The 13,039-nt window shown below is 39.6% G+C and overlaps 2 protein-coding genes across 5 annotated transcripts in view; one reads left to right on the forward strand and one right to left on the reverse strand.

Moving 5' to 3' along the window:
- Positions 1-2,361, reverse strand: part of trappc3 (trafficking protein particle complex subunit 3) — a 7,696-nt gene extending 5,335 nt beyond the window's left edge. Inside the window, exons 1-2 of the mRNA XM_014011189.1 lie at positions 2,195-2,361; positions 1,191-1,288 (exon numbers count right to left, since the gene is read on the reverse strand). Of these exons, the coding sequence (XP_013866643.1) occupies positions 1,191-1,288; positions 2,195-2,236 (140 nt within the window). The 5' untranslated portion in view covers positions 2,237-2,361. The remainder of the gene's footprint in view (positions 1-1,190; positions 1,289-2,194) is intronic.
- Positions 2,362-2,634: 273 nt separating this feature from the next.
- smap2 (small ArfGAP2) overlaps positions 2,635-13,039 on the forward strand; it is an 18,346-nt gene continuing 7,941 nt past the window's right edge. Inside the window, exons 1-2 of one of the 4 annotated variants that reach the window (XM_014011195.1) lie at positions 3,109-3,198; positions 3,490-3,585. Coding sequence is in view for 3 of the 4 variants with exons in the window: in XM_014011190.1 (XP_013866644.1) it covers positions 3,096-3,198 (103 nt within the window). In the remaining variant the exon portion in view is untranslated. Of the gene's footprint in view, positions 3,199-3,489; positions 3,586-5,294; positions 5,392-13,039 lie in introns of all 4 variants that reach the window. The other 3 variants (XM_014011192.1, XM_014011190.1, XM_014011191.1) reach the window with 3 other exon arrangements.

The following is a 13,039-nucleotide window of genomic DNA, read 5'->3' on the forward strand; positions in this document are numbered from 1 at the left end:
AAATAATTGTTGATGTAATATTTTCCCTATAACTATTACAAAAACACAAAATAAGTATAAATAAGTATTTATGTTTGTGTACAAGCTGTGTCAAAAAAGCCTGTGTTTTTAGGGTTATTAACAAAGTTCATGTCCTCAGACCAGTAATATTTGGGGTCACAGGTTTTTGCCATGAATATTTTGTGGGTCAGAAGATAAAAAGTTTGGGACCCACTGCACTACATTACAAGTCACTGTATTGTGACATGTAAGGCAAAAGTCTGAATATTTTATAACATTAACGTGTGCTGACTGTGCCATCCTTTACCTGAATCAATAACTTCAAAGATATAATTAAGATGATTGAATGATAACAGATTTGCCAAAACATTAAGTACTCTAGGAGGGGAGTTACAATCAGTATGAAAACCTTCTGTTTAAGTAAATGCATTGGTGGCAGAACAAAATCGGGACACTTAAGAATTTGAGCAACTTAGGCACGAGTCATACTTGTCTTAAAGTGTGGTAGTGCAGTAGTTCAAACGTCTAAAAATACTTTAAAGGACAACCTGTAAAACTGCGACTGACGCGTGCAAAAGCGAAGTCATGTTGTGATCCTGCAGAGGAGCTACTGCAGCTAAAACTGCTAAAAGATGGTTAATAATGCTTTAAATGAAAGGTGGTAAAACTCACATTTTGGTGCATTAAGGGTTACATCTGTCAGGCTTAGAAATGTGCACACGCTGAGAGATAACAAGAAGCTGAATGTGAGTGGTGTAACAAAAACCTTCTACCTATCTAAACACTGATGTGTTCACAAAGTTATTTTCCTAACTAGAACTGTGTTCACCGATGGCTGAGAAATACTTTTTGTTTTCATTTCTGACAAGCTGTAGAGAGCCTTTAGGAATGATTTGAAGATCACAATACCTTGTTGTATTTTCAATGTACCAATTTAATCAATAATCTGAGGGATGTGCTGAACAAACAAGGCCACCTCATAAAGGCTTCATTTGTCAGCTTACAGGGTTTCCAAGAACTTGCTGATGCTGACTTGTTGCCAAGTAATAAAGTGGACTAGCCAGGTTCTAATGGAGTCTAGGCTGTGATGTCAAGGGCTGGTTTTGCAACAACAAAAAATAAAGAAAGAACGAAAAAATAATGAAATGCAGGTGGTCATAAGGATCTGAAAATAATGAAAGTGTCCTTACATTTTGTCCAGCTGTTTGTTGACTTCCTCATCGTTCTCATAGTCTTTACAGAGCTGGGTGACCAGAGCTCCATAGGTCAGTGTGAACAACTCAGAGTTCTGAAACAAAAAAATATATTTCCATTATTCATTTTCTGCTCAGAAGTTACAAAAAAAAAAAACTTTATTTTAATCAAATCTGTCAATGTATTTTAGACTTAAAAAAAGATAAGTTGCATTTTTGTCTGTGTAAGTTGGTTTATAGACAGCTCCTAGTGCTGAAAAAAAATGCAGCTGCAATTTTATCAAAATTTTAATAAAAATTAAAACAACACACTATGTCATTAACCACATTGCACTCATTTATTATTATAGCAAAATCATGTGTCTTAACTGTGTAAATCCATTATTTCTCAACATCTAACTAAAAAAAAAAGTCCTGGCTTGGGTTGCTGCACCAACAAAGCTCACATAATTGTTTTGGTGTTGCAATAAATAGAATGATTTAGGAGTTTTACTCACATTACCCTGCATGTTAATCATGATTGTTTTCATAATTAATTATGACTGTTAGCAAAAATCTCTTAATATTTGATACTGTGGCAAATGTTGATATCTCTACTTAGTCTTATTTAAATAGTCCTCATTTAATGGCCAACTCAGATTCGGTTAGATTTACTATAAAATTGTATAGCATAGAACTTATACATATGCAACATAGCCACCGTTTATAGACAGGCAATAAGCTACATTCTGTATTAACATGTATCCCAAATAAACAATGATAGCTAGTGTGCTAAAACGAATTGCAATTATTCTCAAATTATTGAACGGTACACACATTTAACACGCTCATTTGTCTTTCAAACCTTATAAACACACATGCTGAAAAACAACATATGACTGTCAAACAGCCTGAGCAAAGGAAAGAGGTAGTCGGAGGACACGTAAGTCATTTCTACGGTTAGCCTTCTGCTAGTTTGTTAGCTTAGTCGCTGTTAATCCCGCGGGCCGGATGGCGCCTACCATCTTTTTGCTGTCTGTTGTTCGGTTGGACTGCCGAGACATTGTGGAAAGAGATATAGGCTTGCACCGGTGGTAACCCGAGATTAATCCTTTATTTATTTATTTGATTCCTGCTGAACAGTTATTTCCGTAATCACCAGTTCCGTCACTCACGTCCTGTTTACAAAAGTTAGCCCAAATATAATAAACGTTTCCGGTTTTACTTAAAAAATAAAAGAAACACGGACGAGAAATTGATGAAGAATTCGCAATTTGTATAAATAAACGTGAATTAGTATTAAATATAATACACATATGTGGATATAAAAACATTTTTATGTGTAAATTTTGCACATTTTGTTGTTTAAGGGGAAAAAAGCATATTGTGTATTTTACTTTGAAGGTGCGTGCATTTTGCAATGAGGTGACGAGGAAGTTACTTCCTGCTTGTGATTCGTACTTGTGCGCCCTCTTGCGTCCTGGAGAAAACCATTCATTGAATCTCAATAGTAGTGCTCTAATTGGCCACATGGCGGCAGTACAGGTGCGTGCGCTTCCAGTTAAAACCTCCAGTGATAGGTTACAGATGTGCTTAAAGACGAAAGCACTTTGTGGAAATCACGTGGTTGTTTTCCTGCGCGCTTGCTTTCTGATTGGGGTACCTCAAAAAAAAAAAAAAAAAAAAAAAAAAAACATGCGCACGCCGGTTGACTGTAARGCTCTCATCCCATCTCTGTAAAACATTGGTCTCCACACACATCGAGGAGGAGGAAACAGAGGAGGAACTGAACGCATCACCTTTCTTTCTGCTCGCTCGCGCCGCTTTCATTTCGGGAAGTAAGGAGCCGCTTTTTTTTTTGACAAGAAGAGCCACACCGGCACGGACTGCAGAAGGAAGGAGGGGGACTTTATCAGCAGCGTGATGACGGGCAAATCTGTGAAAGACGTTGACAGATATCAGGCGGTCCTCAACTCATTATTGGCGCTGGAGGAGAACAAATACTGCGCCGACTGCGAATCTAAAAGTGAGTAATTACCTGTAAAATGAATCAGGACTTGAGCTGCTCTTGGGCATAAATGCGGCATTTCGTGCATCGGCCCTATTGTGTTGCACTGTGGTGCAGGAGACGGGGCCACATCCTCCACAATAAGACACACAGATCCGGCATGCAGTTACATCATGCCAAATTATAGGAAGATGCTCCAGACAGCCACTAGATAGGCCTTTTAATAGGTGCACATCATTATCAAAKGAAGCATGAGAGAGAGAGAAATGCCATCCTCAATTGATCTTCTTTTGTTCCCTTAATCGTCAGAAAGTGGAGCAGAAGCTGTAAAAACACCTGAATCATCCTGAACAGACTGTTCCTGCAGGCAGAGAAACCTCTCTGACACTGTCCCCCACTGATCCTGTAAGGTTACTTATGCACCATTTGATATCTGATTGGAATATTCTTATATACATATAATATATGTGTGTGTGTTTGTGTATGTTGACACCACATTAATGTGTGTGTATCCTCAAAGAGGCCTTGAACTACCACCTATTAGCTGAACCTACTCTGTGGCTGGGTAAACAGGGCTGTTTTTGGTTGCAAACACTCTGGAGCTCAAACAGTCAACTATTTCTGTAAAAGTTTAACTTTACATTTTAGTTTTGTCTTGATCTTATCGAATGTTTAACTAAAAGGATTACCTGTTGTTTGTTTGTTTTTTATTCACACTAATGTTTTCTGTAAGGTGTATGAGATTTACAAGGCTTACCACCCCCCCCCCCCCCCTTTTTTTTGTGGAAGAAATGTTAACAATCAATATCTTACCTGTTGTAGGTAGCTGTTTGAATACCTCAATTTGGAGAAACACTTTTTTCTGATTGGGCCAATGAGCTAATAGCTAGTTGGAGTGAGGCCAAAACAGAAGTCTTAAACCAGGGCTATTCAACTAAATTGCTCCGGGGGCCACAGTTACTGCCGGTCAATAGCTGAGGGGCCGAACATCCAGCAATTAAAGTCATTATGTAAATAAACCAAGTATTACAAAGATCTGTTACCTTTGAATTAGTTTATTTTACTGTATTTAATCGTGAATACAACATAAAGAACCCTATAAAAGTAGTGATAATTAAACATTATCAAAAACAAAAAGATCACATTTTGCCTCCCATTACAAGTAATATTTTGACATCTCTGATTTACCAAATTTTAAACCAATTTTATTTTCACTTTCATCATTTTATCTTCAACTGCTTGTAGTTTTAACTGTCTTGAGTGTTTATGTAAATGGTTTTTACCAGCTTCTAGCCAAGATTCTGACGTTTCTGTAGATACCAAACATTTCTATGTTTAACTAAAAGAACTTAGAGTAATTAAAGTAGAAAACCGGGGGTTTGGGCTTAAGAGATGAATAAACCAATTGGCGGGCCGAACTTTGGTCACTCGTGGGCCACGTCTGGCCAGCGGGCCACCAGTTGAATAGCCCTGTCTTAAACCATTAAAGGCTGTTTTCCAAACCTTTACATTTACATAAACAGAAAAAATATTCAACCAGAGCCTTTGAACGCTGCATAATCCTAAATGATTTTAATAACTATTCCTGTATTCCAAAAACACAAGGAGGATTTAGACGTTGCTCATAATCCTCCTGGTTGTACTGCTTTAATCAGACTTATCTTATTGATCAATTTGTTTTCATAATAAACTGAACTCGTGTCAGTTTTGTATCTGTTGTAGCCTAACGAGCCAAGTCGTCACCCACTTCATGTTATATTAAATTAGTGTTTAACTAGTGATAATGGAAAGCATAAGTTGATGTGAAATCCTTATCTGTTGCGGTAATTGGACCAGAAATGCAGCGACACAGACTGCATAATAATGACTACACAAAGTAAAATTTACTGTAAGATAAGATATTGTTTATAAGTTAATTTCATGGAGTTAAAGTGGATTTATTTCTTGTAAATGTTCAACAAAAAAAATTAAGATTGCCTGTATTTTGGCTTTGTTTTTACTTAAAAATACAAATTCAAGTAGTCGGTTTGTTTAATCTTGCATGTGATCCGTAATCAATTATGCTATTAGATTTTTATTATACTTATTTTTTTTTTTTGCCTTTGTTTAACCAGGTAAATCTCACTGAAATCACAGAAGTCTTCCAGGGGAGGTTCGGACCTGAAAGCAACTTAACATGAATATCTTTGGTCTTGATGTTCGCAATGCAAGGTTTACTTTGTTTTCTATTTTGCCTTTGAACGAGCTCTTAAATCTAATCAATACACAGTAAATAATTCAGAGGTTTTAAAGTGTGCTGAAGTTGAGAGCAGGTCCAAACTGACTCAAAGGTCATTAAAATCTGTTTATTATCACTTTTTTTTTCTAATCTTATTAATGAATAAGCTGAGCTTGGTTGCTGAGTGTTCTTCGCTTCTTCTTCGAGGCAGCACGTTTGATTCTTCACCCTTCCCCATCTCTCGAGTCAGGCTTTTAGCCATGTGGCCCGTGATGACGTCTGATCTAATCCTGTTTGTGCTCGTACCAAGCGTCTTATACCGTCCTCCCTTGTAAGTGATTGTAGAGGAAGGGGTCTGTCTTGAGGAAATACAATAAAAACAGAAAACAGTGCGATTGAGAAGTCCGACCGTGCGAATACTGAAGCTTTTAATGTCTCTGATTGATGCCTGCAAGTCGAGCTGCTGTGATTCACAACTTCCTGTTCTCACCACCCTCTGTTCTCTCCGAGGCACGTTCTTACTGTACACTTCATGCTGCCAGGAAGGAAGGAATAGATGACGGTGGAGGTGAAGACAGGTGCACGTTCCAGCCAACAACGCTACAGTCTCAGGAGGCTGGGTGCAAGTTACTGTGTTTTAGCTCGGGCCTCATTTATTGTGTTCATTGTGCTCATGTTTGCACGCGACCCACGTTGCTGTGGAGACATCACCTGGCTGTGTCATGCTTTGCTCCACCCCCCCCCCCACCTCTCCTCGCTACCTTTAATCTCATCCAATAAAACTTCGGCAGGGATTTTCACGGACATGGCTGCCAGTGTCCCCTGACTGACAAAGAGCTCAGAGGCTCACGTTACCAGGAAGAGCCTGGCACAATGGATGATTACAGAATATACTGTATAGTAATACATTTCTACAGGGTTCCCATGGGTCCTTGAATCCTTGAAAGTTTGTGAATTTGAACAAATGATTTCAAGGCCCTGGAAAGTTTGTGAAAACAGCCAAAAATTACACTTTTCCGTGAAAGTCCTTGAATGTTTTTTGGGGGATTGAAGTTCTCTATTCGCACGACTGATTTTCATCATCTGTAAAAAATAATAAAATAAATTAAAAACTTACATTTGTTGCGGTGGATAACTCAGGATTACTGTAAACTGATGTGGCTTTCAACAACTAACGTGAGCCATAGTCATAGTTTTACCCAATCAGAGCAGAGCGGAGCGGGTTGTTTTTTCTGAGCCCAGATGAGAGCGCCACATCTCCTCCTGTCCTCACCAAGCATCAGGACATGCTCACATCCCCTCTTCCCAAACTGAGCTGCTGAACCTCCCAGGACATAATTACATGTCATTATTGTAGATTTGAATGTAGGGTATACATTTAATCAGCTTTCTTCTATGTTGTTCAGTTTTTCGTTGAATTTACATTATATTAAAAATGTTTATTGGCAACATTCTGCTGTAGCAGTAGGGAATTGCCGTTGCGTGTTGTTCTTGAATTTGAGGAAATTGGTACTGGAAAGTCCTTGAAAGGTCCTTGAATTTGATGTTGACCAAGGTGTGAGAACCATATTTCTAATAATCCTGGTTGGTGTAAGCTGGGATCCTGTTGTTTTTAAAGTTTTGCATTGGGGAAGACTGACAGAAATTCTTCCATCTGCGAAAATGGTTTATCTTGAGGTGGTTTCTGTCTGGATAGGTGCAGATAGAAATGGGTTAAAGGGACAGTTTTTTAAATGGGTCTGCATAATAGTGWTAAGTTTTTTCTCTCTCAACGATCAGTGTTGTTTTGGGTGAAGAGTCAGCAGAGGAAAAACCTTTTCTGTTGTTGTTAATGGTGGTGATCACATGCTCCAAGCCGCAAGGTTGGCATCGCAGAGTTCCGACTAGGGGCACGACGGCTCAGTGGTTAGCACCAACTCACGGCAAGAAGGTCATGGGTTCGATCCGAACTGGGGATCGAACCCAGTCGAACGCAGTCTTTTGCTGCATTCCGTTTACATTGTATTCCGGGAACTGGTAAATGGTGGTGACGTCATTTCCCAACGAACCATACGAAACTGCATTCCAGTTAGCCGACAGGCGATTTTATTGTTGCTGCTAACCTAGCTACAATGCTGGTACAATGTAAACAATGTACATACGTCATGCAAATAAACATTGATTTTAACACGTACAGCATTTCACAGAAAACACACTACTTGTGCAAGTGATTAAACATGCACAAAAAATTAAGCAAGATAATTAATAGTAAAAGTTCACTTTCTAAAGCTGCGAGTAGCCTCCATCTTGAAATCGAAACTGGGGGCAGTTTCATTTCTTCCACTTTACGAGTGGAATATTACTAGGCCTGTCACGATAACAAATTTTGCTGGGCGATTAATTGTCTCAAAAATGATTGCGATAAGCGATAATATTGCCTGGTGACCATTTTACAACTAATAATTATAAAAGCGTAATATGTAAGTGTAATAAATGAATAAACTTTAACTTTTAAAAGCATGTTTAACAAAGTGGACTCTCAGTCTCTAACAAAAAATGCACTTGAATAAAAAAAAACAAAGAAAAACAAAATGTAAATTTAAACACCACACACAACTAAGACAGTAAATAAACAATATTAAAGAGCAGCATCTCTTTAGAGATGAAGCAAACTACACAGCCTGGTGAGGACCCACTGTTTCTTATGGGGACATAAGCCCAGTTCAAATCCNAAAGAGCAGCATCTCTTTAGAGATGAAGCAAACTACACAGCCTGGTGAGGACCCACAGTTTCTTATGGGGACATAAGCCCAGTTCACATCCCATGTAAAGTTTAAGGCTAGGTTTAGGGTCAAATGGTAATAGAAAATACTGGTAAATGAGTGAAAGTCAATGCAAAGTCCCCATGAGGATAGAAGAACAAATGTGTCTATGTGTGTGTGTGTGTGTGTGAGGAGGGGACAGTCAGTGAGGAGACAAGCAGAGCACTGCGGGGAGGAAAACAGACAGTTCGAAGTTTTCCTCATGAGTTGTTGGGACAGCTACAGGTTTTTTGGGGTGTTTTATTAAAACACAGATGGTGCGTTTAAGTTTCCTGTTATTTTTGGGAGCTACAGGTAAAGTCTTGACGAGTTTGTCGCGGGTCTGGGGGAGTTTCAGCTCCCACCTCTTCTCCTCCTCCTCTCTCTCTCTCCCTCTCTCTGTGTCTCCCCGCAGCGAATTTCAGGCTGTGCAAGTGCTCCGACACTGCAGCAGCCACGTTCTGCTTTGAAACGTTTCTTTAGTTTCTTATTGCTATGAGCTCTCACACTAACGCGAGAGTTCACTCCTCCGACACTAAGAAAACAGGAGGGGAGGAGTCAGCTGAGCCTCTGTGCAGCGGAGCACAGAGAGGGAGAGAGACGAAGTAAACAAACAAGCAAGAAAATKAAACTTATCGTCCTCATTTTTTTTACCGACCTCAAAATAACTTTTCGTGCAATTAATTGATTTATTGACTATCGCRACAGGCCTGAATATTACCACTGGAATGGGCGTTCCAGTTTAAATCTACCAATGGGAAATGGGAAATTACCACTTCCCAGGACTACTGGAACGCAGCCTTTCTGTGTGGAGTTTGCATGTTCTCCTCGTGCTTGCGTGGGTTTTCTCTGGGTACTCCGGTTTCCCCCACCCCTAACAACATGTAGAATAAGTTGCCTTCAGGACCAGGTCTCCCGTGTAAAAGAGATCTGAGATCTCAACGGGACTTGCCTGGTTAAATAACGGTAAATAAAATTAATAAAAATAATGTACACGATGGCTGTCGGCAGCGGGAGAGCAGATGGAAGTTACGCAACTTTTTGTTGCTCAGAAGGGGGAACATGGCGTGCAACTCGAAGTATAAAACAAGCTTAAGCCACCAGGAGATGTAGTCTCAGGCGAATCAATCGAAATGGTAAATGGACTGTACTTATATTGCACTTTTCCATTCATCCAGGACACTCAAAGTGCTTCACACCACAATCTGTGTCCTCATTTACCCATTCACACAACACTCTATTAGGTCTCTACAAAGCTAACATGTACAATGAACTATGGAGACAAATTAGTGCCAATCACATTCATATACTGATGGGACACACATCAGAGGCATTAGGAGTGAAGTGTCTTGCCAAAGGACACAACAACTGAGACAGATGGACGGGGGATCGAACCGGCGACCTTCCGGTTCCAGGACAACTACTACTAACCACTCTGCCAMMACCACCCCAAAATGTCAAAAAGAAAAGCTGGTGCTGTGATTCAAATGACAAAAAACACATTTTTTACCAAGGAAAAATTGATGCTGACACACATCAACTTTGTACTTAGTAAAAAATATTCAACCACAAAGAGGATCTCTGAACTGAGTTCATCGTTGATTTAAAAACAACATGAGGAAGATGTCCATTACACATTCATGTATGTTTGAGAAATCCTTCAATCTCCGGTAGTAGCCATTTGGAACTGCCTAAATGCTCACTCATACAAAGCTCCACCTATTTGCCCAAAGCTCCTCCCTGGATCTCAGTCCCCAGCCGAGCTCCCACCCCACAGAATACTCTCCCCCCACGCCACTCCTACACGTCCTGGTGGATTGCACGTCTGGTGAGCTTGTAATACTAACTGATTCTTAGTCCAGTCCTTTTTTTAAAAGCCTTCATCAAGGAAATATATTTGGATGTCAAGGAGATTTTTGTCTTACAACGCTCCTATGAACGTTTGTAAACAGCATGAATCATTGTGAAGACGTGCTGAAGTGGGAGTGTCAGAAACGGTAGGAGGTTCTTAAAGCAAAAGAGGCCAAATTCAATGCGTTTAGAAAGGCTATGTTGCAAAGTCAAACTTATTTTTATTAAATACAGTATCTTCATAACAATTGAAGTTAATATAGTTATTGATTGTGGAATAGAATTGAAGCATAGAATTTGTACTCCATAATATTCAGGCATTCTAGCTGAGCTCACCCACGACCCCTGTTTCCACTTTATAATCTTTTCAAAATAAACTTTAATGGCAGAAACTAATGCCACTGAAGTTGTTTTTTTCTTTTCCCCTTTATTTTCTTTATCCATTTCTTTCTTTTTTCTTTTCTCTTCAAGAAGAAGGGTGGGTGGCAGTGTTGTGAAAGGCACCTGGACTGGAAAAGTACTATTAGAAAACAACTTGTGTCACCACCACTAGTTCTAACAGCATTCTGCTGTAGATACTGAATACTAATATGCGCTCTACAGAAACCCACTTAAAAAAATCAGAGCTTTCTCAACCATGACTGGATRATTTGAGTGAATGCTTTCAGTAGTTCAAATAAAAGAAACAGTAGGATTAACACAGGGCTCATGTTTTTAATTTGACCTAAAAAGTTACTTTACATATTTGTTGAAAGACCAAACAAAGAGCACTCGTGCTGGTAAAGGCGCTCTCATTGTAGAAAGTACATTACCAGGACAAAGTGTCATGTGTAACAATAGTGCTCTGCCAACAAAAGTGCCTGCCTCCTTATCGGCTTATGCCTGAGTATACTAAGCTGATTAAAGGCCAATACTGATTATTTACATTTCTGCAAAAATTGGCCTAATTTGTTGGCCAACTATTCATTCCATCCACATTTATTTCTAAGCAATTACAGCACTTTGTAGCTCAGATGAAAGACATTTGATACTTTAATTTTAGTTTGTTGTTCATTATATGCATGACAAAAGTCTGGTTGGTATTTTTGATCACAGATTGAATCCAACAAAAATTTTATCTAAAATATTATATAAAGATTTATGATATGACACCAATAAACGGTGCAAACGAACGCCTTGCGTTTCTTGGAGTGTGTATCACTCACTCCCTAAATTCCAGAGTTTTAGACTAATTCCATATTGAGAAGTGATGGAGCTGCTTTTAAAAAAGCGCACTCTCTTGCAATTTTGCTGGACATCTTTTTTAGAAAATGTGTTGTGGATGACTCTCAATACCAGCCCAAAGCTTCGTTCAGTATCTTTAAAAATAGCTGAATTGTTGCCGTTTTTAATCTTTTTAATGCCTGATAAGCTGTGGCAGTCATCTTGATTTTTTTTTACTCCAAAAGTTGGTGATTGCTTCAGTGATTCACGGAATTTACGGTGAAAGGTAGAAACAAACAAGCAGAGGCTCCTCCCTCGATGATAACCTTTGACCTCGCAAATATTTGAGAAGTTCTGCATCTTTACTGTGTATATTTTTTTAGAATGGTGCATAAAATGTAGAAATGTGTTTATTAAGTTAGAGCATATCGTGATGAAGCGTTGCACTGTTTGCATGTTTAACCCTTTTCAATTTCACCTGACAGCAACTTCAATGGCAGCACAGATGGTGGGCGGGTGTTAGTAAATTATCAATAGGGGTCCATCTGCCATGCTCAGACTCTGGGACTGGGTCACTGGTTGGCTTTAGGGTTTCTGCTTTGGCTTTTGTGCAAAGGGGCAGGAAGACGGGACAAGCGTGTGTTTGTGTGACGGCCGTTCGCAGAGCGTATCATCCCCTGATGACTGAGGCTCTGCAGGATTAAGTCGGTACTTGCAGGGAGCACCGTTTATCCTTGTGGGATGTAGGCTAATGAGGCATAGGCACCTGCTCAGGCACAAGTGCAAGTGTAAGTTAGTGGGCGTGCACTTCAGCTAATGTGTTTATATAACTTGCGATTTGTGTCAAGAGGTGTGAAATGGGTAAATAATTGGGCGCGCGGCCATGTTTGATTTAGCTCTTGTGTTGCTTTTGTTGCAGATTTTCTCTGCTTGCTTTTCCTCTCAAGCCCCTGGACACGCGGAGAAGGTCGTCAGATTATCAAAGTTCACCTTTAATCACATTCCCTTCCATTATTTTCTACCTTGTCCACTCACTAATGTGTTTCAGCTTTGATAAACTCAACCAGTCCTCGCTTTTTGCCAGAGTGATTCATCAGTCTAGCACTCTGCTTTTGGATACCTTTTTATAAAAATGTAAGAAGAATTTGTTAGTCATCATACCTGGACTAAACATGTTTGCATTAGTTTTTTATAGTAAAAAAAAGGATTATTCACCTGTCTCGCTGAGCAGAGGCAAAAGCTACACTGCAATACTGTTTTTTTTCTTACTGCTARTGTTTGCTCAATCKTTCTTTCCTTTTTTTAGACTTTTGTTCCTCCCACTCTCCTCCAGTTAGAACAGTTAAAAGCACCTGGAGGTGTGCGGTGTTGCTGGACCAATATAGGAGTTCTCACTCAACTACTGCCTTGATGCACAGTCACATATCCAGCTATGATTTGCCTTATATTTTTATCTTTAAAACCTTCCTAAAGCGGCCATAAAAACATGCTTGTTGGCCCAAACTTTGAAGTTTTAGCCACAAATAGATCAATAAGATAGATACGTCTTAAGTTTTGCAAAAGGGTTGTGGCTACTTATCGTACGACAGACCATCCATCCATCCATCCATCCATCCATTTTCTTCCGCCTATCCGGGGTCGGGTCGCGGGGGCAGCAGCTTCAGAAGGGAGGCCCAGACCTCCCTCTCCCCAGCCACTTCTTCCAGCTCCTCCGGGGGAACTCCAAGGCGTTCCCAGGCCAGGAAGTATGCGAATGCACTCTGGAATTATACTCTGCACTTTTGTGTTTATGTATTATAGTTTAGCC

Source organism: Austrofundulus limnaeus, unplaced genomic scaffold (assembly GCF_001266775.1).
Source record: "Austrofundulus limnaeus strain Quisiro unplaced genomic scaffold, Austrofundulus_limnaeus-1.0 Scaffold78, whole genome shotgun sequence".
In the NCBI taxonomy this organism is placed as follows: Eukaryota; Metazoa; Chordata; class Actinopteri; order Cyprinodontiformes; family Rivulidae; genus Austrofundulus; species Austrofundulus limnaeus.